This window comes from Pseudophryne corroboree, chromosome 2 (assembly GCF_028390025.1).
Source record: "Pseudophryne corroboree isolate aPseCor3 chromosome 2, aPseCor3.hap2, whole genome shotgun sequence".
Classification (NCBI taxonomy): domain Eukaryota; kingdom Metazoa; phylum Chordata; class Amphibia; order Anura; family Myobatrachidae; genus Pseudophryne; species Pseudophryne corroboree.
Window position 1 is genome coordinate 355,253,229 of NC_086445.1, and position 27,299 is coordinate 355,280,527.

The 27,299-nt window shown below is 43.7% G+C and overlaps 1 protein-coding gene across 3 annotated transcripts in view; it reads left to right on the top strand.

Annotated features, from left to right (window-relative positions):
- PCID2 (PCI domain containing 2) overlaps positions 1 to 27,299 on the top strand; it is a 152,878-nt gene that overhangs the window by 75,906 nt on the left and 49,673 nt on the right. Inside the window, exon 6 of one of the 3 annotated variants that reach the window (XM_063953121.1) lies at positions 14,011 to 14,052. The exons of the other annotated variants lie outside the window; for them this stretch is intronic. Coding sequence (XP_063809191.1) covers positions 14,011 to 14,052 — 42 coding nt within the window. The remainder of the gene's footprint in view (positions 1 to 14,010; positions 14,053 to 27,299) is intronic. 3 annotated transcript variants of the gene reach the window in all.

Here is a 27,299-nt window from a genome sequence, read left to right on the forward strand (position 1 = left end):
AGACGAGAACACTTCAAGAGATGGTCCGCATGGTTCTCAGACCTGCTCGAATATCTATCCATCTTTGCATATGATTGTTAGGAAAGATGGTAGCCTCATACGAGGCAATCCAATATGGGAGGTTTCATGCCAGAACATTTCAATTGGATCTCCTGAGCAAGTGCTCCGGGTTACATCTTCAGATGCACCGGATAATACGGCTGTCACCTCAGGCCAGGATTTCCCTCCTGTGGTGGCTGCAGTCTTCCAATCTCCTGGAAGGCCGAAGTTTCGGGATTCAGGATTGGATCCTCCTCATGATGGATGCGAGTCTGAGAGGATGGAAAGCTGTCACCCATGGGGCTCATTTCCAGAGCAGGTGGTCAGCCTACGAAGCCTTCCTTCCAATCTACTTTCTGGAACTTCAGGCGATCTACAATGCGTTGCTTCAAGACTTTTCTCTACTCAGGGATCAGGCGATCCAGGTGCAGTCGGACAACGCCACAGCAATGGCATACATCAATCTGCAAGGAGGGACAAAAAAAAAGGGCCTGCATGCGAGATTTGTCAAAAATAGTCCTCTGGGCAGAAAGAAATGCAAGAGTAATGCCGTCAATCTTCATTCCGGGAGTAGACAACTGGGAAGCGGACTTCCTGAGTCGTCACGATCTCTGCCCGGGAGAGTGGGGGCTCCACCATCAGGTGCTTCAGCAGATCATCGATCTGTGGGGCTGCCCACAAATAGACATGATGGCTTCTCAACTCAACAAGAAGCTTCATTGGAATTTCTCCCGAACCAGGAACCCTCAGGCGAGGGCAGTGGATGCACTGACGTCGCCTTGGCCTTACCAGCTGGTCTACCTGTTTCCTCCGATTCCATTACTCCCAAGGGTGCTAAAGGGAATCAGAAATCAAGGAGTCCAGGCAATTCTGATTGCCCCAGATTGGCCTCGGAGGGCGTGGTACGCGGATCTTCTGGACATGTCCGTCGAATACCCTTGGCCTCTACCACTAAGAAGAGATCGTCTTCATCAAGGACCGTTCATCTACCCGGACTTACGGTGACTTCGTTTGACTGCATGGAGGTTGAGTGGAGCATCCTAGCTCACAAGGGCCTTTCCAAGAAGGTAATTGCTACCATGGTTCAGGCCAGGAAACCTGTAACGTCAAAACACTATCATCATATCTGGAGAAGATATGTTTCTTGGTGCGAGGACCGCACATACCCGCCTGCAGAGTTCAACTTGGGACGTTTTCCTGCAGGCTGGTGTGGACAAGGGCTTACGTCTGGGTTCCATTAAGGTCCAGATTTCAGCTCTCTCCATCTTCTTCCATAAGAAATTGGTGTTGCCAGAAGTTCAGACCTTTTTGCAAGGAGTACTTCATATACAACCTCCTTTTGTGCCGCCCACAGCACCCTGGGATTTGATTGTAGTGTTGGAATTTCTACAGTCCTCCTGGTTTGAACCACTGATGACGGTAGAAGACAAGTACCTCACGTGGAAGACAGTGGTGATGATGGCCCTGGCTTCTGCTAGGCGTGTCTAAGAATTGGGGGCCTTATCGTGTCAAAGTCCCTATTTGGTCTTTTACGAGGACAGAGCGGAGCTCGGGACTAAGCAGCAGTTCCTGTCGAAGGTCGTCTCTGCGTTCCACTTGAATCGACCTATTGTGGTTCCTTCAGGGTCTGGCACTTCTGCTCCGCCGGAGGTATTGGTTGCGGTGCGAACCTGGAAGATCTATGTCAAGAGGACGGCTCGGATCAAAAAGATTGATTCTTTGTTCGTGCTATATGATGCACAGAAAAAGGGTTGCTCTGCTTCAAAGCAGTCTATTGCTCGTTGGCTTAGGCTTACTATCCAACAGGCCTATGTGTCTGCAAGCCTTACCTGTGCCACAGTCTCTGAAGGCCCACTACACAAGATCGGTGGGGTCTTCCTGCGCTGCTGTCTGTGGAGTCTCGACTTTGCAACTATGCTGAGCTGCTACCTGGTCGGGGAAGAACACCTTTTTGAAGTTCTACAGGTTTGATACCCTGGCCAAAGAGGATACCCAGTTTGGGCAGGCAGTGCTTCAGAAGTCTCCGCACATTCCCGCCCGTTCTGGAAACTTTGGGACGTCCCCATCCTATTAAGTCTCCCCAATATCCCTTATAGGTGCTAGGGAAAATAGGATTTTAATTACCTACTGGTAAATCCTTTTCTCGTAGTTCATAAGGGATACTGGGCTCCCCCTCAGTGCGTTGATTTTTCTGCAGGTTGTCTTTCTATGGTTACCTGTTCAGCTGTTGCTGTTTTGTTACCAGCCATTGCTGGTTGTTTTATGTTAGTGTTGTGCTGGTGTATAAATCTCACCACTCGTTGTTGTTGTTGTTGTTGTTGTTGTTGTTATGTTCATTCTCTCATGTATGTCCTTTCTCCTTCGGGCACTGTTTTACCTATAACTTTCTGTGGGAGGGGGCATAGAGGGGAGGAGCCAGCACACCCAGTTGAAGAAATTTAAAGTGCACCAGCTCCTTTGGACCCTGTCTGTACCCCATCGTACTAAGGGGTACATTTACTAAGCAGTGATAAGAGCGGAGAAGTGAGCCAGTGGAGAAGTGCCCATGGCAACCAATCAGCACTGAAGTAACATCTATAACTTGCATACTATAAAATTATACAGACCTGCTGATTGGTTGATGGGGAAACTTCTCCACTGGCTCACTTCTCCGCTCTTATCACTGCTTAGTAAATGTATCCCCAAGTCTCCCCAATATCCCTTATGGACTACGAGAAAAGGATTTACCTGTAGGTAATTAAAATCCTATTTTAATGTCATGTTAGCAGATGACTTTGCCATCTTTGGTGTCTAGAATGAATATTTTCACCCTTGGGATGCTAATTTCATCTGGCTCATCACAGTAGAATTTCTCGAAATGTTTAACTTGGGGAATCATTGACTTTTTGAACGTTACTGCGTGTGTATATTAGTTCTTGTTTAGACAAGCAGTTTTTGTAAAGTTGCAATTATGTCCACTGGGGGCACTGTTCACCTGCTAAACAAGTATGGGCTGCTCCTGTTAAATGAGTAAATGCAGGTATTCTGAGAGCTCTTGGGCAGAATAATGACTGCTGCCTTACTGAATTTAAATATAAAGAAAAAGAAAGTGAACTGATCCACAAGTAGAGCATATTTCCATTAATAAATTGGCAGTGAAGTTAATTGCTGGATCTGCTTATTGAGCTATGTTGGATCCTATTTGGTACATACTATAGTCATACTTGCCGACATTCTGGCTGCTCTCTGCGGGAGAGAGCAGCCAGGTCGGCCCAGCAAGGGGGCAGGGGAGGGCAGTGACGTGGGGAGGAGGTGGACCGGAGGCGGGACGGGGTGGAGCAGGGGCGGGATGGGGGAGGAGTTATCGTGGCACATCCGTTAAGCCACGCCCCCGCTTTGTAATGCCGCGATCCCCGGCATTACACTGCAGGGGGCGTGGCTATGATGACGCGATTCAGCAAGAATCGCATCAACTGCCCGGACCGCCCACTTTACACATTAAGTGGGCGGACGGGCAGGGGGACCCCTGATTCCGGGAGACTTGCCTGCTCTTCCGGGGGGCCGGGAGGGTCACCCGATTTTCGGGAGCCTCCCGGCCATTCCGGGAGAGTAGGCAAGTATAACTATAGTTTATCTAAACATTTTTTAGAATAATACAGCATTGTGCTGGTGTGAAAACATTGTACACTTAAAGGGCCTGGTTCTGAGGTGGGGGGTAAAGAAAGAAGAGCAAGTAACTGTGGGGCAGATTTATTAAGCCTGGTGAAGTGATAATGTGGAAGGTGATAATGCACCAGCCAATCAGCTCCTAACTTCCATGTTACAGGCTGGGTTTGAAAAATGGCAGTTAGGAGCTGACTAGCTGGTGCGTTAATACCCTCCAATTTATCACTTCACTAGGCTTAATAAATCTGCAGCCGGAAAAGACACAAATTTGGAATAAACAATACAATACAAATACAGCAGTGTGAATTCCTGGCTCAAAAAGTTGTCAACCCAATCTAAATCCTCAACTGATCTGTCCAAATAACAGGTCAAACAACAATGAATTAAAGTACAATGAGAGGATAGATCAAAGGCGATAACAAATTAAATTTAAGATAATACGTCACATATTTGGGTGTCCTTTCAGATGTTCACTCTTTCGATTGTCTCATGATATCCAGTTGTCAAACATGAAAAAAAGAAAGATGATACACATGCATGGGTGGTATTGCTTGAAGCACTTATTTGAACACCCTCTAAGTGTCCAGAAAAGAGAAGCCTATGGTGCCGGGCCCAATTTGCTAGTAGATGAGGATAGTATCTCGCCACCACTCTCCCGATTTTTAAGGACGTACCGAAACTCACATCAGAATAAATGAGAATAAGTGTGTAAAGGTATCTTTAGAACTCTATATCCCACGTGATCAAAAACAGGAAGAAGGCTGCTCTAGAAGCGTACTCCACTCACTTGGGAGGGGGATTAATTCCACATGTAAAGGTATCTTTCAAGCCGGGTTCAGGAATAGCAACCGCAGTGGTTCAAAAAGAATTTTATTAAGAGTCTATAAAACAACAATGAATTGCTTTTCTATGTGGTTTCCACTCTCTGGTCTGTACACAACATGCAGGTCAGGAATCATAGACAAAAACTGATGCGATCCGGATTTACACCAGTACAGTCATGTTATGTTGGACATACTCCAAAAGTGGTGTCCCATAAAAAACAAAATGATTGAATAAAAATGATGAAAAACTCACTACCTGGTTTCACCAACGACGTTTCGACCTCCTGGGTCTTTTTCAAGGTGCATATCCAGGTAGTGATTGAATCAATATTTATGCTCCCAAACAGGAAATGATGATAATCGCAATGTATGATGGGTACAACGTTTTTGCGAGCATTATAGTTAATTAAAAGAAAGGAATGTGATAACCTAATATATCTAATAGGTATAAAACATGCTTATAAGATCCTTAAAATATTTAAAAACTAGTGGTGATGGTGAGAGTAAAGATTGTAAAACGGAACCGCCATGGCAAACGCCATGCGTTCCATTTTGCGTTTCACCTAACCGGAAGTGGAGAGCCGTGCGTGTCACGCTGCGTTCCACTGAACCGGAAGTAGTACCGTGGGTCTTCCGCGATCGTTTGCGGAGAAAACAAACTGAACTGCTGTTCTTTGAATGTAATAAAATCTTTGTTTTCATATAGCACCGCCTTATTATTAGCCCTAAAGAGGGTGAATATAGACGACAAAAGGCTGGGAACCGTAATAACAGACTTCCAGCATTAAATCATATACTTCACCTCACCGGAAGTGCGGCGCCATGCGTTTCAAATTGCGTTCCACATCTAGGAAGTGGATTAGCAAAGTTGTCTTATGCCAAGAAAATATTGCTTTTAAATAAAAATCTATATTCATGTTAAAATAAATAAGTGGGAGAGAGGGGAATTACCTTGCACAATACATTCAATAACCCTAGACATGGATTATGAAAAACTTATATTTGTATATGTAGATTCTGGAAAATAAGTTTAACCATTATTGATGACGCAAATTCTAAAGAAACCATTTGAGTTCGAAATCAGAGTTCAAACCTAAGGGAATCAGGGTGTTTAATTTAAACATCCAGTGCATTTCTGCTTTAGCTAAATTCCCTTCAATATCCCTATCTCTCCAGTTCGACCTCACTTGCTGAATTCCAAGGAAAAAGGATATTTTTGACGTGGAGCATTTATGTATTTTTAAAAAATGCTCTGATAGGGTATGTGTAGTTACGCCTTTTTTAATGTTACGTAGATGTTCGGCTACACGAGTTTTTAATGCTCTACCTGTGCGTCCTACATACAGTAGACCGCATTCACATTTGATTAGATATACTACATTCGTTGTGTGACACGTTATAAAATCATGAATTTCATACTTCTTATCATTTACTGTAAAAGAGGTGGTTTTGGATGTTTCAGATGGTATGGTTCTACAGGGTAAGCAGGTTCCACACCTGTGAAATCCTTTTGTACGTATGGGATTAAATGATTCAAAAGGAAGAGCACTTCTAACTAAATGATTTTTTAAGTTATTGCTCTTTCTGTAGATGAACCTAGGTTTCTCTGGGATTATCTCCTTCAAAATTGGATCTCTTAACAAGAGATGCCAATGGTTCTTGATGATGTTTTCCTGTTTTTTTATAATCAGCCCCAAAACCCGATATGAAGGCCCATTCGGAAGTGCTGTTTGCAGTTTTCGATTTATCCTGGGTTTTCTGAAAGAGTTGTTTCCGGTCTATTGTGGATACCTCGGCTTCAGCTCTCTCTACCGTTTCCTTCTTATATCCTTTAGATAGGAATTTTCTTTTCATAATTTCTTTTTGTTCTTCATAATTTTGATGTTCACTACAATTTCTTTTCAGTCTGAGGAACTGTCCCTTTGGAATCCCTTTTAACCAAAGGGGGTGGTGTTGGCTTGAGAATGGAATTAGACCATTACAATCAGTGGGTTTATTATAACCTTTGGTATGTATTGAATTCTCCTTGATGTAAATGGTGAGGTCCAAAAAATTGATCTGTTCTTGACTAATGGTGAATGTGAGTTTGATATTTAACTCATTGGAATTTAAGTTGGTGCAGAATGTGTCTTGATCATGACGATCTCCCCTCCATACGAAGACGATGTCATCGATGTAGCGATGCCATGTCACCAAGTTCGCGCCAGCCAGTGTGTTTTTCCAAACTGCATCGGCCTCCCACCAGGACATGAAGAGGTTTGCGTAGCTTGGCGCGAACTTGGTGCCCATGGCTGTGCCCACCTTCTGGAGGAAGTAGTCCCCATTGAAAAAGAAATAATTATTCTCCAAAATAAATTGTATGCTCTCCAAAATGAATTCAATTTTATCTGGAGCCATGTTCGATCTCTCTAGGTGCCACTTTATAGCCCTTAGACCGTCTTGATGGTTGATGATTGTATAGAGAGAAGTGACATCAGCCGTTATCATGTAGAAACCATTTTCCCATTTTATCATATCCAATCTTTGGATAGTGTCTGTGGTGTCTTTCAGATGTGATTTTCCTTGTAATACCAACGGTTGGAGAAAATGGTCAATCATTTCTGACAGATTGGTAGTCAGACTTCCTGATCCTGAGATTATAGGGCGTCCCGGAGGATTTTCAGGGTTTTTGTGGATTTTCGGAAGGGTGTAAATAGTGGGCGTTTTGGGATGTTCGATATTAAGAAAACCATACTCCTTTTTAGTTAGAATACCTTTCTCTAGGTATTTAGTGATGAGTTTGACATAGTTATTTTTGATCCTAATAGACGGATCTGATTTTAATTTCTGATAAGTACCATTATGGTTGAGCTGTGAGGTTATTTCCCTGATGTAATCTTCCTTATCCTGTATGGTAATTCCCCCACCCTTATCGCAGGGTTTGATTACGATATTGGTGTCATCTTTCAATGATCTAATTGCCATTCTTTCTTTCCTCGTTATATTTTGGGAATGGTTGTATTTTTTGTTGTTGTTGTTGTTATTCCGGGTAGATTTGATCTTACGTACGTCTTCTATGACCGATTTTGTGAAACTTTCCACCATACAACCCTTTACATGTGAAGGGAAGAAGGTGGATTTTTTCTTAAAAGGGGTTGATTCTTCAACCTCCTCTATATTTACCTCGGGTTTATTGATGGAGAAAAACTTTTTGAGGGTTAGCTTTCTCGAGAACTTGTGTATATCTATGTGTGTGTTGAATGAATTTGTTTCCGATGTAGGGGCAAATTTAAGACCCTTCTGTAGAACTTTCTCTTCATCTTCTGTGAGGACCCTCGAACTTAAATTGAATATTTTTACTGGATCAATGTTATTTGTCCGGACGATGGAATTGGGTGTTTTATTAGTATTGGTGTTATTCTTTTTCCTCCTTTTCTTTTTTCCACCTCTCTTGCCTCTTTTTCTTTGGTTTAATATCTTGTGTTCCTTGGGTAGTCTCGATGTCCTAAAAAAGATCCTCTGCCTTCTCTATAGTTGTTAAAGGGTTCGAATCTGTTATAGGTATTTACTGTAGCTCTGTTGTCCCAGTCATGATTTCTGTAGTCCCTTCTAAAGGTTCTATTTGGATAAATCCAATCATTACGGGTGAAATGTTCCCTGCTCCTTTGGTCTGATGGAAAACGTCCTCTTGGTTGCCTTTGATATCGATGGTATGGTTGGTACTGATTTCTTTGTTCAAGAGGGTGACGTCTATCTCTTCGATCAAAATTGGCATTTTCATCTGAGAAGGTTACTTCCTTCTTATGATTAAGGGTTGATGGCTCCGTTTCTGACGAAGAGGATGATCTCCGATCTCCTCTGTTATTCTTCCTCTTTGTTTGGGGTTTTTCTTTGCCACCATTTTTATAAAACTCATGATCTCTATTCAATTTTCTTTTCTTTTTTTCTACTAAATCTTTAGTGTGTTTTTTGATTCTAATCTCAAGTTCTTTATCTAATATTGTGAACTCTGGTAGTTGTTCAAAGGGTTGAACTAGTGTTTGTAAAGAAGTTATTTTCTCGTTCAAATCTACCAATTTACTTCTTCTCTCCTTTATTATTAAGTGAATCAAAGAAAAAGAACAAGTTTCTAGAATCTTATCCCACTCTCTCTTAAAATGATCACTTGAATCAGAAAATAAGGGGGATTTTTTGCAACCTTAGGCCTCTAGGTATAATGTTATCAGCTAAATATTTTTCTAATGTGGCTATCTCCCACCACAAAGCATTTTCCTTAACAAGGAGAGATCCCAATTTATTCATTGCTGTCTCAAGATCATCATCAGAAACTTCTGTTGGGTCTTGACAGCAATCCAAATTGAAAGCTTCTTTTACAGACTCTTGTCTGTCTTTTAGATGTCTAAACATATTATGCAGCCGGAAAAGACACAAATTTGGAATAAACAATACAATACAAATACAGCAGTGTGAATTCCTGGCGCAAAAAGTTGTGGTGGGTGATCACAGAAAAATCCCCCTCATTTTCTGATTCAAGTGATCATTTTAAGAGAGAGTGGGATAAGATTCTAGAAACTTGTTCTTTTTCTTTGATTCACTTAATAATAAAGGAGAGAAGAAGTAAATTGGTAGATTTGAACGAGAAAATAACTTCTTTACAAACACTAGTTCAACCCTTTGAACAACTACCAGAGTTCACAATATTAGATAAAGAACTTGAGATTAGAATCAAAAAACACACTAAAGATTTAGTAGAAAAAAAGAAAAGAAAATTGAATAGAGATCATGAGTTTTATAAAAATGGTGGCAAAGAAAAACCCCAAACAAAGAGGAAGAATAACAGAGGAGATCGGAGATCATCCTCTTCGTCAGAAACGGAGCCATCAACCCTTAATCATAAGAAGGAAGTAACCTTCTCAGATGAAAATGCCAATTTTGATCGAAGAGATAGACGTCACCCTCTTGAACAAAGAAATCAGTACCAACCATACCATCGATATCAAAGGCAACCAAGAGGACGTTTTCCATCAGACCAAAGGAGCAGGGAACATTTCACCCGTAATGATTGGATTTATCCAAATAGAACCTTTAGAAGGGACTACAGAAATCATGACTGGGACAACAGAGCTACAGTAAATACCTATAACAGATTCGAACCCTTTAACAACTATAGAGAAGGCAGAGGATCTTTTTTAGGACATCGAGACTACCCAAGGAACACAAGATATTAAACCAAAGAAAAAGAGGCAAGAGAGGTGGAAAAAAGAAAAGGAGGAAAAAGAATAACACCAATACTAATAAAACACCCAATTCCATCGTCCGGGCAAATAACATTGATCCAGTAAAAATATTCAATTTAAGTTCGAGGGTCCTCACAGAAGATGAAGAGAAAGTTCTACAGAAGGGTCTTAAATTTGCCCCTACATCGGAAACAAATTAATTCAATACACACATAGATATACACAAGTTCTCGAGAAAGCTAACCCTCAAAAAGTTTTTCTCCATCAATAAACCTGAGGTAAATATAGAGGAGGTTGAAGAATCAACCCCTTTTAAGAAAAAATCCACCTTCTTCCCTTCACATGTAAAGGGTTGTATGGTGGAAAGTTTCACAAAATCGGTCATAGAAGACGTACGTAAGATCAAATCTACCCGGAATAACAACAACAACAAAAAATACAACCATTCCCAAAATATAACGAGGAAAGAAAGAATGGCAATTAGATCATTGAAAGATGACACCAATATCGTAATCAAACCCTGCGATAAGGGTGGGGGAATTACCATACAGGATAAGGAAGATTACATCAGGGAAATAACCTCACAGCTCAACCATAATGGTACTTATCAGAAATTAAAATCAGATCCGTCTATTAGGATCAAAAATAACTATGTCAAACTCATCACTAAATACCTAGAGAAAGGTATTCTAACTAAAAAGGAGTATGGTTTTCTTAATATCGAACATCCCAAAACGCCCACTATTTACACCCTTCCGAAAATCCACAAAAACCCTGAAAATCCTCCGGGACGCCCTATAATCTCAGGATCAGGAAGTCTGACTACCAATCTGTCAGAAATGATTGACCATTTTCTCCAACCGTTGGTATTACAAGGAAAATCACATCTGAAAGACACCACAGACACTATCCAAAGATTGGATATGATAAAATGGGAAAATGGTTTCTACATGATAACGGCTGATGTCACTTCTCTCTATACAATCATCAACCATCAAGACGGTCTAAGGGCTATAAAGTGGCACCTAGAGAGATCGAACATGGCTCCAGATAAAATTGAATTCATTTTGGAGAGCATCCAATTTATTTTGGAGAATAATTATTTATTTTTCAATGGGGACTACTTCCTCCAGAAGGTGGGCACAGCCATGGGCACCAAGTTCGCGCCAAGCTACGCAAACCTCTTCATGTCCTGGTGGGAGGCCGATGCAGTTTGGAAAAACACACTGGCTGGCGCGAACTTGGTGACATGGCATCGCTACATCGATGACATCGTCTTCGTATGGAGGGGAGATCGTCATGATCTAGACACATTCTGCACCAACTTAAATTCCAATGAGTTAAATATCAAACTCACATTCACCATTAGTCAAGAACAGATCAATTTTTTGGACCTCACCATTTACATCAAGGAGAATTCAATACATACCAAAGGTTATAATAAACCCACTGATTGTAATGGTCTAATTCCATTCTCAAGCCAACACCACCCCCTTTGGTTAAAAGGGATTCCAAAGGGACAGTTCCTCAGACTGAAAAGAAATTGTAGTGAACATCAAAATTATGAAGAACAAAAAGAAATTATGAAAAGAAAATTCCTATCTAAAGGATATAAGAAGGAAACGGTAGAGAGAGCTGAAGCCGAGGTATCCACAATAGACCGGAAACAACTCTTTCAGAAAACCCAGGATAAATCGAAAACTGCAAACAGCACTTCCGAATGGGCCTTCATATCGGGTTTTGGGGCTGATTATAAAAAAACAGGAAAACATCATCAAGAACCATTGGCATCTCTTGTTAAGAGATCCAATTTTGAAGGAGATAATCCCAGAGAAACCTAGGTTCATCTACAGAAAGAGCAATAACTTAAAAAATCATTTAGTTAGAAGTGCTCTTCCTTTTGAATCATTTAATCCCATACGTACAAAAGGATTTCACAGGTGTGGAACCTGCTTACCCTGTAGAACCATACCATCTGAAACATCCAAAACCACCTCTTTTACAGTAAATGATAAGAAGTATGAAATTCATGATTTTATAACGTGTCACACAACGAATGTAGTATATCTAATCAAATGTGAATGCGGTCTACTGTATGTAGGACGCACAGGTAGAGCATTAAAAACTCGTGTAGCCGAACATCTACGTAACATTAAAAAAGGCGTAACTACACATACCCTATCAGAGCATTTTTTAAAAATACATAAATGCTCCACGTCAAAAATATCCTTTTTCCTTGGAATTCAGCAAGTGAGGTCGAACTGGAGAGATAGGGATATTGAAGGGAATTTAGCTAAAGCAGAAATGCACTGGATGTTTAAATTAAACACCCTGATTCCCTTAGGTTTGAACTCTGATTTCGAACTCAAATGGTTTCTTTAGAATTAGCGTCATCAATAATGGTTAAACTTATTTTCCAGAATCTACATATACAAATATAAGTTTTTCATAATCCATGTCTAGGGTTATTGAATGTATTGTGCAAGGTAATTCCCCTCTCTCCCACTTATTTATTTTAACATGAATATAGATTTTTATTTAAAAGCAATATTTTCTTGGCATAAGACAACTTTGCTAATCCACTTCCTAGATGTGGAACGCAATTTGAAACGCATGGCGCCGCACTTCCGGTGAGGTGAAGTATATGATTTAATGCTGGAAGTCTGTTATTACGGTTCCCAGCCTTTTGTCGTCTATATTCACCCTCTTTAGGGCTAATAATAAGGCGGTGCTATATGAAAACAAAGATTTTATTACATTCAAAGAACAGCAGTTCAGTTTGTTTTCTCCGCAAACGATCGCGGAAGACCCGCGGCACTACTTCCGGTTCAGTGGAACGCAGCGTGACACGCACGGCTCTCCACTTCCAGTTAGGTGAAACGCAAAATGGAACGCATGGCGTTTGCCATGGCGGTTCCGTTTTACAATCTTTACTCTCACCATCACCACTAGTTTTTAAATATTTTAAGGATCTTATAAGCATGTTTTATACCTATTAGATATATTAGGTTATCACATTCCTTTCTTTTAATTAACTATAATGCTCGCAAAAACGTTGTACCCATCATACATTGCGATTATCATCATTTCCTGTTTGGGAGCATAAATATTGATTCAATCACTACCTGGATATGCACCTTGAAAAAGACCCAGGAGGTCGAAACGTCGTTGGTGAAACCAGGTAGTGAGTTTTTCATCATTTTTATTCAATCATTTTGTTTTTTATGGGACACCACTTTTGGAGTATGTCCAACATAACATGACTGTACTGGTGTAAATCCGGATCGCATCAGTTTTTGTCTATGATTCCTGACCTGCATGTTGTGTACAGACCAGAGAGTGGAAACCACATAGAAAAGCAATTCATTGTTGTTTTATGGACTCTTAATAAAATTCTTTTTGAACCACTGCGGTTGCTATTCCTGAACCCGGCTTGAAAGATACCTTTACATGTGGAATTAATCCCCCTCCCAAGTGAGTGGGGTACGCTTCTAGAGCAGCCTTCTTCCTGTTTTTGATCACGTGGGATATAGAGTTCTAAAGATACCTTTACACACTTATTCTCATTTATTCTGATGTGAGTTTCGGTACGTCCTTAAAAATCGGGAGAGTGGTGGCGAGATACTATCCTCATCTACTAGCAAATTGGGCCCGGCACCATAGGCTTCTCTTTTCTGGACACTTAGAGGGTGTTCAAATAAGTGCTTCAAGCAATACCACCCATGCATGTGTATCATCTTTCTTTTTTTCATGTTTGACAACTGGATATCATGAGACAATCGAAAGAGTGAACATCTGAAAGGACACCCAAATATGTGACGTATTATCTTAAATTTAATTTGTTATCGCCTTTGATCTATCCTCTCATTGTACTTTAATAAATCTGCGCCTGTGTACCTGGAAACGCGATGCTGCAATGCAGGGGGGAAATACTGGGCAACTTTCTTTAAGGGAAGGACACCAACTGTTCAGTTTTGGAGGGGAAGTGTGTGATTATTTTTCAAAAGTACCTTCTATAAAATCGAATTACCCTTCATGGCGCTAACAATATGCAAAGCAAATAAATGATGAACTGCTTTGTAATAACTTAATCTCAGGCTGTCCATACACATGGAGATATGGACAGCCTGACCAGAGTCTGCAAATGTGTCCAACCGGTCTCCCAGGCTGCTATATAGAATGTGTTTCCAATGACATATACTAGCTTTCCTGTACATTGATGTTTGTCTGCTAACTTGTATTTAACATTTAAAGCCATATAGCATGTTATCCTTGACACTACTTACATCTTTTTTGAAAACTTTCCAGGCCCATAAAGAAGAAAACTGGTATGTATGATTATGGTCACATAGGAATATAAATAATTAGGAGCTTCACATTTCATTAGTAATTCATATAGATCTGTATTGTTATATCAGAATGTTGATATCAGCACTCTGCAGCTAGCCAGCCGTTGAGCTACAAGGTAAATCTTGCCATGCCACCTTCCTAATATATACTGTATGAAGAACTCACCTTGTCATTCATTTCAACCTTTTAAAAGTCATGTAAGTTGAGATTTAACTGTAGTTTATTTTTTATGTGTGTATTAAAGTACAGGATCATTGTTACAGAAGCAATAGAGTTGATGGTGGAATGTTTTTTGTTTTGTGCACAGACATTAGGTTTGGTCCCATTGGAGACCTCATTGTATTTCTTACAGAAAATTCTAGTGTTCTTACTGCCATCGCCAAGACATTACTGGAATTCCTTTAGCATAGATATTTCCTTAACATTCCACCGCAGCTCTGTTAGGTTAGCACTCTACTGCAGCCAGCTAATGCCACATGTTTATCACAATGGGGGTAATTCAGAGTGATCGCAGCAGCAAATTTGTTAGCAGTTGGGCTAAACCATGTGCACTGCGGTGGGGGGGGGGCAGATATAACATGTGCAGAGAGAGTTAGATTTGGGTGGGGTGTGTTCAAACTGAAATCTAAGTTTCGGTGTAAAAACAGAGCAGCCAGTATTTACCCTGCACAGAAACAAAATAACCCACCCAAATCTAACTCTCTGGAAATGTTATATCTGCAACTCCTGTAGTACCCATTACACATGGTTTTGCCCAACTGCTAACAAATTTTCTGCTGTGATCAACTCTGAATTACCCCCAGTGTCCTAATGGAAGGTCGAAAAAAACAAACCTTTTTATCAGTCAATATGCTCTAACAACATTGGCCTTGTTGCCGTGAAGGAGACAGTACATTTCTGCAGAGCATCTATGAGCTTATCATTAACACTCTGCTGACTCAGAATGGTGTAACGGGGGAGCATGTAGCTCATAACGTGACCACATGCTTCTAAGGCTGATAGGTGACATGCTTTGCATTTTTAGGTACGGATAATCACTTCCGTTATTTCAGAAGCATTATTTCACTCCACAATACAGCAGTATACAGCCAAATAATGCATTGTCAAATACACTGACCCCTCTCTAAATACATGGATGCTTAACTGAGCTTGTTGCATTAGGAGCTCATGCCTTGTGCAGATAACCTTCAAACTGAGGGGCAGATGTATTAAGCCTGTAGCAGTGATAAAGAGTGGAAGGTGATAACGCACCAGCCAATCAGCTCCTGTAATTTTTCAAACCCATAATGATTGGCTGGTGCATTATCACCTTCCACTTATCACTTCTCTAACACTTCTCCAGGCTTAATACATCTGCCCCTATGTGCGGTATTTAATTCATTTCACCCCTTCTCCTGTTTCTGCTAACGGTCGTGGTATAATAATTTCAGCACGCTACCCCTGGGATAGCGAGGGCGACCAACCCTTTACGCATCTAAACCTGATTATTATGGGTGAGATAACGGGGATCACTTTAGAAAGGAGATTGGGCGTGATATATCATTTGAATACCGCCCTTAGAAACTGTTACTTTCCCTACTGAACCAGCTGGGGGTTAGGATCTCATGAGCGGTGGGCTAATGGCAAAAATTAATTCTTAAGGGTATATGCAATTGCGGTGGAATTCCCGAAATTGTCGAATTTCGGGACTTTTTCACCAAAAAAAAAAAAATCAACAATGCAATTCAGTACTTTCCGTCAAAAAAACGGAGTTTCAAAATTCGACTTTTTGAAATTCGACTTTTGTCAAATTTGACTTTTCTGCAATGATACAAGTGCTGCAATTCGACCAAAGTATATTCAATTGAAGTTTGGAAATTCGACAACAGTGCTTTTAGACAGTAAATTCGTCATTTTCAATCCGCCACACTTTGGTGGGTGAAACTAATAAAAAAAATTTAAAACATGTTTTTTTTGTGGGGTTTTTTTCTTGGTAATAGCATATCTATTTATATTAGAAGGGATTAGGTACTTGGTTTGTCTTTTTTGGAGGCACAAGTATTATTTGTATATTTATAAAAAATAATATATTTTTTTTTTTTTAGATGGAATGGTAAAATCCCAGAAAAAAATGGCGTGGGGTCCCCCCTCCAAAGCATAACCAGCCTCGGGCTCTTCGAGCCGGTCCTGGTTCTAAAAATCCAGGGGAAAAATGGACAGGGGATCCCCCGTATTTTTAAAACCAGCACCGGGCTCTGCGCCTGGTGCTGGTGCAAAAAATACGGGGGACAAAAAGAGTAGGGGTCCCCCGTATTTTATACACCAGCATCGGGCTCCACTAGCTGGACAGATAATGCCACAGCCGGGGGTCACTTTTATACAGTGCCCTGCGGCCGTGGCATTAAATATCCAACTTAGTCACCCCTGGCCGGGGTACCCTGGGGGAGTGGGGACCCCTTCAATCAAGGGGTCCCCCCCCCCCAGCCACCCAAGGGCCAGGGGTGAAGCCCGAGGCTGTCGTCGTCGTCCCCCCCCATCCAAGGGCTGCGGATGGGAGGCTGATAGCCTTGAGGAAAATGACATGAATATTGTTTTTTCCCAGTAGTACTACAAGTCCCAGCAAGCCTTCCCCCCCCCCCCCCCCCCCCCCCCCCCCCCCCCCCCCCGCAAGCTGGTACTTGGAGAACCACAAGTACCAGCATGCGGGAGAAAAACGGGCCCGCTGGTACCTGTAGTACTACTGGGGAAAAAATACCCAAATAAAAACAGGAGACACACACCTTGATAGTAAAACTTTATTGCACACCTGCCGACACATACCTATGTTGACACGAAGCAGTCTGTCCTCTTCTCCAAGTAGAATCCACGGGTACCTGAAAATAAAAGATAATTATACTCACCTGATCCAGGGTCCAGAGATAAATCCTCGTACTTGTCAAAACAACAAAACGAACACCCGACCAGCGGACTGAAAGGGGTCCCATGTTGACACATGAGACCCCTTTCCACGAATGCAGACACCCCCGTGACAGCTGTCACTGAAGTGTCTCTTCAGCCAATCAGCGAGTGCAACGTCCTTGCACTCTGCTGATTGGCTGTGTGCGTCTGAGCTCAGACAGCGCATCGCAAAGCCTCTCCATTATATTCAATGGTGGGAACTTTGCGGTTAGTGGTGGGGTCACCCGCGGTCAGCGGCTGACTGCGGGTAACCCCGCCGCTGACGGCAAAGTTCCCACCATTGAAAGTAATGGAGGAAGCTGTGCGATGCGCTGTCTGAGCTCAGACGCGCACAGCCAATCAGGAGAGCGCTACGACGTGGCCCTTTCTGATTGGCTGAAGGGACCTCGGTGACAGGTGTCACGTGGTGTCCCGGCATTCGGGGAAAGGGGTCTCGTGTCAACATGGGACCCCTTTCAGTCCGGTGGTCGGGTGTTCGTGTTTTTTTTCCCCCCAAGTACGAGGATTTTATCTCTGGATGTGGATTTATCTCTGGACACTGGATCAGGTGAGTGGTTTTTTTTTCACAGGTACCCCGGATCGTCGGAGTTGAGACGTGGCAGTCGGCGTGTCAACATAGGTAAGTATGTGTGTGTCGGCAGTGTGTAATAAAGTTGTACTTGTCACGGTGTGTGTCTCCTGTTTTTATTTGGGTATTTTTTTTCCCGTAGTACTACAGGTACCAGCGGGCCCGTTTTTCTCCCGCATGCTGGTACTTGTGGTTCTCCAAGTACCAGCTTGCGGGGGAGGCTTGCTGGGACTTGTAGTACTACTGGAAAAAACAATATTCTTTCAATTTTGACAAGGCTATCAGCCCCCCATCCACAGCCCTTGGATGGGGGGGACAGCCTCGGGCTTCACCCCTGGCCCTTGGGTGGCTGGGGGGGGGGGACCCCTTGATTGAAGGGGTCCCCACTCCCCCAGGGGACACCGGCCAGGGGTGACTAGTTGGATATTTAATGCCACGGCCGCAGGGCACTGTATAAAAGTGACCCCCGGCTGTGGCATTATCTGTCCAGCTAGTGGAGCCCGATGCTGGTGTATAAAATACGGGGGACCCCTACTCTTTTTGTCCCCCGTATTTTTTGCACCAGCACCAGGCGCAGAGTCCGGTGCTGGTTTTAAAAATACGGGGGATCCCCTGTCCAATTTTTCCCCGGATTTTTAGAACCAGGACCAGCTCGAAGAGCCCGAGGCTGGTTATGCTTTGGAGGGGGGACCCCGCGCCATTTTTTATCTGTTTTTTCCCGTTTTTTTTAAATCGCGGCAAAATCCGTCAAATCGGCCGTTTTTCGCCCGCGGGACTGTCGAATCCGTTTTCCATTGAATATGGTGAATTTCGGCAACCACTTGCCGAAATTGGACGGTCGAATTGTGTCGAATTTAAAAACGGCGATAATTTGCCGCGATTCGCCGCTAATTGCATATACCCCTTAAAGTGATACAGGTAGTGTATCCCATATCCAAAATGCTCGAGAACAGAAGTATTTTGGATATCGGATTTTTCCGTATTTTGGAATAATTGCATACCATAATGAGAGATCAAGGCGATGGGACCTAAGTCTAAGCACAGAATGCATTTATGTTTCATATACACCTTATACACACAGCCTGAAGGTAATTGTAGCTAATATTTTTAATAACTTTGTGCATTAAACAAGGTTTTTGTGTACATCCACACAATTCATTTATGTTTCATATACACCTTATACACAGCCTGAAGGTTATTTAATACAATATTTTTAATAACTTTATGTATTAGACAAAGTTTGTGTACATTGAGCCATCAGAAAATAAAGGTGTCACTATCTCAGCCTCACTCAAAAAATTCTGTATTTCGGAATATTCCGTATTTCGGAATATTTGGATATGGGATACTCAACCTGTAATAGGACTACATAACTACACAATGATGGACAATGCACATTAACGACACCTAACCCTTGGTTTCTGCCACCCTGATGATTATTTCAGTGTCCTGTTACTTGATGTAACATTGTTTTTATACCATGTACTTGTCCTACATTGTCTTGTACTGTAATTCTTTGTTTTCTTGTTTTGCTCATTTGTGTATGTACTCTGTTAGGCGCTGCGGAACCCTTGTGGCGCCATATAAATAATAATAATCAAGGTTAACTAGAAACACACTTTAGAACATTGACATTTGTCATGTACTGTAAGTAAACAACCACACTAGAGAGGTTTACAATTTAGCTAATACTTTGTCAATAATTAACCCCATTGTCCTGGCCAAAATTCATCTGATGTACTACAGATAACGAGAGTAAAATGTTTTGTTAGTGCCTATCTCTTAAAGGTGACATCTAGAACTCTACATAAGTATATTACTTAAGTAGAGCTTGTTCTTCAATCTATCTACCTGACTCCTAAATATGTAACCTACAGTAATTCATCCGCTACTGTTTTGTTTTTTAAATGGAAAAATATTATAAAAGTAAGTTGTTTTTTTTTCAGCAAAATAAGTGCTCAAATTATATTCAGGGTACATAATAATGGATATACTTGGGTCATTTTATGGGACTATTGAAAAACGTTTAAACAGACCGACTACTCCCAAGCCTAAAAACACTTGTCCCACTCATAAAGCACCCCAATATACTTATCCTATACCTTGGGCCCCAAATTCCATCACTGCACTTTTTCACCCCAAAACTGACAAGTCATTATTGGGCAATTAAAAATAATAAAAAACTTCTAAGTGCCTAATTAGTCATTAGGGAGGGTGTTCCAGGGGCCCTGAACCGAATTATTACATTTCTCATACGTCCTAGAGGATGCTGGGGTCACATCAAGAACCATGGGGTATAGACGGGATCCGCAGGAGACATGGACACTTTAAGACTCTTCAAGGATGTGAACTGGCTCCTCCCTCTATGCCCCTCCTCCAGACTCCAGTTTAGAATCTGTGCCCGGGCAGACTGGATGCTGGGCACAGAGTTTCTCTGAAAAGACTTATGTTAGGTTTTTTATTTTCAGGGAGAACTGCTGGCAACAGTCTCCCTGCTTCGTGGAACTTAGGGGAGAGAAGTCAGACCTACTTCTGTGAGTTTCAAGGCTCTGCTTCTTTGGCTACAGGACACCATTAGCTCCTGAGGGTTTGATCACTAGGTACGCCTAGGGGCTCATTCCCAGAGCCGGCCGTCACCCCCCTTGCAGAGCCAGAAGTCAGAAGACAGGTGAGTAGAAGAAGAAAAGAAGATTTCAGTGACGGCATTCTGAGGTACCGCACAGCGATCGCGCTGCGCGCCATGCTCCCACACACAGTGGCACTACAGAGTGCAGGGGGGGGGGGGTGCGCCCTGGGCAGCATAGAGACCTCTATAAGTAACTGGCAAGAGCGGACATAGTGCCAGGGCACTGTCCGGACCCCCGCCAGTGTAAAAATTTATTTGAAAAGAGCGGGTCTGAAGCGCGCCATTACGGGGGCGGAGCTTAGCCCTCACAGCACACAGCCGGCGCCATTTTATCTACACAAGGCTGCAGAGACGCTGGTCCTTCCTCTCACAGCTGCAAGTGTCAGGGTGTAAAAAACGTGGGGGTGGGGCACAGCTATTTTGGTGCATTATATATATAAATTATAAAAGCAGTCCTTCCTCTCACTGCTGCAAGTATCAGGGTGTAAAACGGGGGGGGGGGGGGCACAGCTATTTTGGTGCATTATATATATAAATTATAAAAGCAGTCCTTCCTCTCACTGCTGCAAGTATCAGGGTGTAAAACGGGGGGGGGGGGGCACAGCTATTTTGGTGCATTATATATATAAATTATAAAAGCGCTGCAGGTCTGGGGCATTTTCTGTGGTGTTCTTCAGACCGGAATTGAGCGCTGGGGTGTGAGCTGGCAATAACTCCCTCTGTGTCTCTCTGACAGGCTTTACTATGGGTCTGTCCCCTATAGGCCCAGTGTGTCTGTGTGTGTTGGATGCACGTGTGTCGGCATGTCTAAGGCGGAGTGCTCTTCCCAGGAGGAGACTATGTTAGGGACACAAACGGCTGTTGGAGTGACCCTGTCGGCACCGCCGACACCTGATTGGGTAACTGTTTTGAGTGCTTTGAATGCTAATGTGGCTCTGAAAAATAAGAGATTGGATAAATCTGAGTCTCAGAACCAGGCATGGAAGAGATCCGTAGAGGATGTGTTGTTACAAGTCCAGACCCCCTTGGGGTCACAAAAACGTTCATTTGCACAGCTGGCAGACACGGATAACGACACGGACTCAAGTGTCGACTATGGTGATGCCAGATTAGATCCAAAACTGGCAAAAAGTATTCAATACATGATTGTGGCAATAAAAGACGTATTGCATATCACTGAGGACCCTACTGTTTCTGATACTAGGGTCTGTATGTATAAAGGAAAGAAACCTGAGGTAACGTTTCCTCCCTCTCTTGAACTCAACACGCTTTGTGAAAAGGTTTGGGAAAATCCTGGCAAAAAGTTTCAGATTCCCAAAAGGATTCCAGTGGCGTATCCGTTTCCCTCTGGGGATAGGGAAAAATGGGAGTCACCCCCCATTGGGGACAAAGCTCTATCACGGCTATCCAAAAAGGTGTCTCTTCCGTCCCCTGACACGGCAGCCCTAAAGGATCCTGCGGATCGTAGAACGGAAAATACATTGAAATCCATTTTCTCTTACGTCCTAGAGGATGCTGGGGACTCCGTAAGGACCATGGGGTATAGACGGGCTCCGAAGGAGACATGGGCACCTAAAATAACTTTCTAGTATGGTGTGCACTGGCTCCTCCCTCTATGCCCCTCCTCCAGACCTCAGTTAGATCTTGTGCCCAGAGGAGATAGGGTGCATTGCAGGGAGTTTCCTGAGTTTTCTGTAAAAAGAATTTTGTTAGGTTTTTTTATTTTCAGGGAGCTCTGCTGGCAACAGACTCCCTGCATCGTGGGACTGAGGGGAGAGAAGCAGACCCACCTCTTAAGAGTTAAGGGCTCTGCTCCTTAGGCTACTGAACACCATTAGCTCCAGAGGGGGTCGGAACACAGGTCTCACCCTGGGGTTCGTCCCGGAGCCGCGCCGCCATCCTCCTCACAGATGCCGGAAAAAAGTAGCCGGGTGAGTATGTCAGACATAAGACATCAGGCGGCAGAAGACTTCAGATCTTCATGAGGTAAGCGCGCAGCAGGAAGCTGCGCGCCATTGTTCCCACACTTACACACACACATGGCACTGATGGGTGCAGGGCGCAGGGGGGGCGCCCTGGGCAGCAATAAACCTTGTTTTAGGCAAAAAAGTATGTAGTTAGGCTGCGGAGGCAGTAAACTACGGATCCCTGACATTTTTTTTTCAAATTCACGAGCGGGACCGAAGCTTGCCGCGCGAGGGGGCGGAGCTTGATCCCTCAGCACTAACCAGCGCCATTTTCTCCACAGAGGCTGCAGAGAACGCTGGCTCCCCAGACTCTCCCCTGCTGAGCATCAGAGGGCTGAAAAAAAGAGAGGGGGGCACATAATTAAGGCGCAGTGAGTGGGGAAATCTATATACATTTATATATATATAAAAGCGCTATCTGGGGTTTTTTTTTTCCTGGGTCAGTTGCGCTGGTGTGTGCTGGCATACTCTCTCTCTGTCTCTCCAAAGGGCCTTCTTTAGGGAATTGTCCCCTTATAGTTATATCCCAGTGTGCGTGGGGTGTCGGTGCGTGTGTCGGCATGTCTGAAACGGAAGGCTTATCCAAAGAGGAGGTGGAACAGATGAGTGGTGTGTCTCAGTCGGCAGTGCCGACTCAGGATTGGATGGATATGTGGCATATGTTAAATGCTAGTGTAGCTTCACTGCATAAAAGACTGGACAAAGCAGAGTCCAGTGCGTCGGCATGTAATCACTCTACGGATTATACCGACTCACAGGACTCGTCGGGGTCTCAGAAACGTTCCTTCTCACAAATAAGGGACACAGATACCGACACGGACTCTGATTCCAGTGTCGACTATGATGAAGCAAGATTGCACCCCAGGGTGACAAAAAGTATTCAGTGCATGATTATTGCAATAAAAGATGTGTTACATATCACTGATGAGCCCTCGGTGCCCGACACGAGGATACACATGTTTAAGGGAAAGAAACAAGTTATAAACTTTCCTCCTTCCCATGAAATTAATGAGTTATGTGAAAAAGCATGGGAAACTCCAGATAAGAAACTGCAGATTCCCAAAAGGGTTCTTATGGCGTACCCTTTCCCTACACAGGACAGGGTACGTTGGGAATCCTCTCCCACAGTGGACAAAGCCTTAACACGCCTTTCCAAGAAGGTGGCGCTACCGTCCCCTGACACAGCGGCCCTCAAGGATCCTGCGGACCGCAGGCAAGAGACTACACTAAAGTCTATCTACACTCATACTGGTACTTTGCTTAGACCGGCAATTGCGTCGGCATGGGTATGTAGTGCAGTAGCAGGTTGGACGGATACACTGTCAGCTGACCTTGATAGGGATACAATTTTGTTAACATTAGCTCATATTAAGGACGCAGTCTTATATATGAGGGACGCTCAAAGAGACATTGGTTTACTGGGTTCAAGAGCCAATGCTATGGCTATTTCGGCAAGAAGAGCCTTATGGATCCGCCAATGGACGGGGGATGCAGACTCAAAAAGGCATATGGAGGTTTTACCTTACAAAGGTGATGTATTGTTTGGGGACGGCCTCGCGGACCTGATCTCTACAGCTACTGCGGGTAAGTTGACCTTTTTACCTTTTGTTCCCCAACAGCAAAAGAAACCCCCACAATATCAGATGCAGTCCTTTCGGTCGCATAGATCCAGAAGAGGTCGGGGCTCCTCTTTCCTCGCCAGAGGTAAGGGTAGAGGCAAGAGGACACCTGCTGCGGCTGGTTCCCAAGAGCAGAAGTCCTCCCCGGCTTCCGCTAAGTCTACCGCATGACGCTGGGGCTCCCCTGCGGGAGTCCGCACAGGTGGGGGCACGCCTTTGACTATTCAGCCAAGTCTGGGTTCAGTCAGACGTGGACCCTTGGGTGATAGAAATAGTCTCCCAGGACTACAAGCTGGAATTCGAAGAGGAGCCCCCACGCCGATTTTTCAAGTCGGCCTTACCAGCTTCTACCCCAGAGCGGGAAGTAGTGCTAGCTGCAATTCAAATGCTGTGTCAACAGCGAGTGATTATCAGGGTTCCCCTGAGCCACCAGGGAAAAGGGTATTTCTCTAATGTCCTAGTGGATGTTGGGGACTCCGTAAGGACCATGGGGAATAGACTGGCTTCGCTGGAGACAGGGCACTTTAAGAAATAATTAGGAATACTGGTGTGCACTGGCTCCTCCCTCTATGTCCCTCCTCCAGACCTCAGTTTGAATCTGTGCCCGGACGAGCTGGGTGCACTTTAGTGGGCTCTCCTGAGCTTGCTGAATAGAAAGTATTTTGTTAGGTTTTTTTATTTTCAGAGAGATCTGCTGGCAACAGACTTTCTGCTACGTGGGACTGAGGGGAGAGAAGCAGACCTACTCACTGTGGATAGGTCGTGCTTCTTAGGCTACTGGACACCATTAGCTCCAGAGGGATCGAACACAGGAACGCACCCTTGGTCGTCCGATCCCAGAGCCGCGCCGCCGTCCCCCTCGCAGAGCCAGAAGCCGGTGTGAGAAGCAAGAAGACTTCGAAGGCGGCGGCAGAAGACTCCAGTCTTCATATGAGGTAGCGCACAGCACTGCAGCTGTGCGCCATTGCTCCCACATTAAACCCGCACACTCCGGTCACTGTAGGGCGCAGGGGGGGGCGGCGCCCTGGGCAGCAATTAAGTACCTCTTGGCATAAAAGAGCATATAAAAACAAAAGAATCAGCTGCGCAAAATGTCAGGGAAATGAGAACAATAATGAATTAAGAGAGCCGATGTATATATAGTAAAATGTATTAACCATAAATAAAAATAACTAAGTTGTGACAATGCAACATTAAAAATATTTAGAAAAGCACACCTTAACTCAGTAAATCCGATTCAATAGACACCAACTGTGTCAGTTCCATAAATAAAGGTCCACATGAAATATGGAGTCCAGCTGATATTTAGAGCAATGAATAGTAATAGCCGCAAAGCTGGATGCTGAAGGCACAGTGGATAATCAGTTGAATAAATGTCCCATACCATCAAATTGCGGGTTAACCCGGTGTTGGGCACAGATTAAATACCTCTCCTTGTGTGGGCTGGTCCAGAGCCGAGCGTCCTCGGCGATGTAACCAGCAATGCCCACTATGCGAATGCCGCAAAGGAGAGGAAGCCGTGAGTTCACTGTGGAGTGAGAGCCGTATGTGGTATAGACGGCTAGCAGAGAGCCGTATGCTGGTGTGGACGGCTGGCAGAGAGAACCAAGTCCGCGGCTGTTCTAAGATCTCTGTAGAAGGTATAGGGCGGCTGGCGGGGAGAACAGACCCGCGGTTGCTTTCAAAGTCGGATGCCTTGACAAGGTGTGCTGGAGGAGGCGTGGCCTAACGTGTTTCGTCACGTGACCCGTGACTTGATGGTATGGGACATTTATTCAACTGATTATCCACTGTGCCTTCAGCATCCAGCTTTGCGGCTATTACTATTCATTGCTCTAAATATCAGCTGGACTCCATATTTCATGTGGACCTTTATTTATGGAACTGACACAGTTGGTGTCTATTGAATCGGATTTACTGAGTTAAGGTGTGCTTTTCTAAATATTTTTAATGTTGCATTGTCACAACTTAGTTATTTTTATTTATGGTTAATAAATTTTACTATATATACATTGTCTCTCTTAATTCATTATTGTTCTCATTTCCCTGACATTTTGCGCAGCTGATTCTTTTGTTTTTATTGTCTCTATTCAAACACCCACCTAGTGTTTTTCAGCTGCGCATCTATCAGGGTAATTTGATTATTAGTCACCTGTCTCTGAGGCGCTGTGAAAGCAGCTTAGTGTCTTTTTCCCATAAAAGAGCATATATACAGTTGGGCACTGTATATATGCATGAGCCCCCGCCATTATTTTACACAAAATCGCGGGACAGAAGCCCGCCGCTGAGGGGGCGGGGCTTCTTCCTCAGCACTCACCAGCGCCATTTTCTCTCCACAGCTCCGCTGAGAGGAAGCTCCCCAGGCTCTCCCCTGCAGGATCACGGTAGAAAGAGGGTAAAAAGAGAGGGGGGCACATAAATTTAGCGCAAAATCAGTGTATACAGCAGCTACTGGGTAAACACTAAGTTACTGTGTAATTCCTGGGTCATATAGCGCTGGGGTGTGTGCTGGCATACTCTCTCTCTGTCTCTCCAAAGGGCCTTGTGGGGGTTCTGTCCTCAAATAGAGCATCCCCTGTGTGTGTGGTGTGTCGATACGCTTGTGCCGACATGTTTGACGAGGAAGTCTATGTGGAAGCAGAGCAGGTACAGATGAATGTGGTATCGCCGCCGACGGCGCCGACACCCGATTGGATGGATATGTGGAAGGTTTTAAATGATGATGTTAATTCCTTGCATAAAAGGTTGGATAAAGCTGCAGCCTTGGGACAGTCAGTATCTCAACCCATGCCTGACCCTACAACGCAGGGGCCGTCAGGGTCTCAGAAGCGTCCACTATCCCAAATAGTTGACACAGATATCGACACGGATTCTGACTCCAGTGTCGATGGCGATGATGCAAAGTTGCAGCCTAAAATGGCTAAAGCCATCCGCTACATGATTATAGCAATGAAGGATGTTTTACACATCTCAGAGGAAAACCCAGTCCCTGACAAGAGGGTTTATATGTTTGGGGGAAAAAAGGCATGAGGTGACCTTTCCCCCTTCACATGAGTTAAATGAGTTATGTGAAAAAGCTTGGGAATCTCCAGATAGGAAAGTGCAGATTTCCAAACGGTTGCTTATGGCGTATCCTTTCCAACGGACAGGTTGCGCTGGGAATCCTCCCCTAGGGTAGACAAAGCTTTGACACGCTTATCTAAGAAGGTAGCCCTGCCGTCACAGGATACGGCCACCCTAAAGGATCCTGCGGATAGAAAGCAGGAAGGTATTCTGAAGTCCATTTATACACATTCAGGTACTCTGCTAAGGCCGGCAATTGCGTCGGCCTGGATGTGTAGTGCTGTCGCAGCATGGACAGATACTTTATCTGAGGAACTTGATACCTTGGACAAGGATACTATATTTATATATGAGAGATGCCCAGAGAGATATTACCCTACTGGGCTCTAGAATAAATGCAATGTCGATTTCGGCCAGAAGGGTCCTGTGGACTCGGCAATGGACA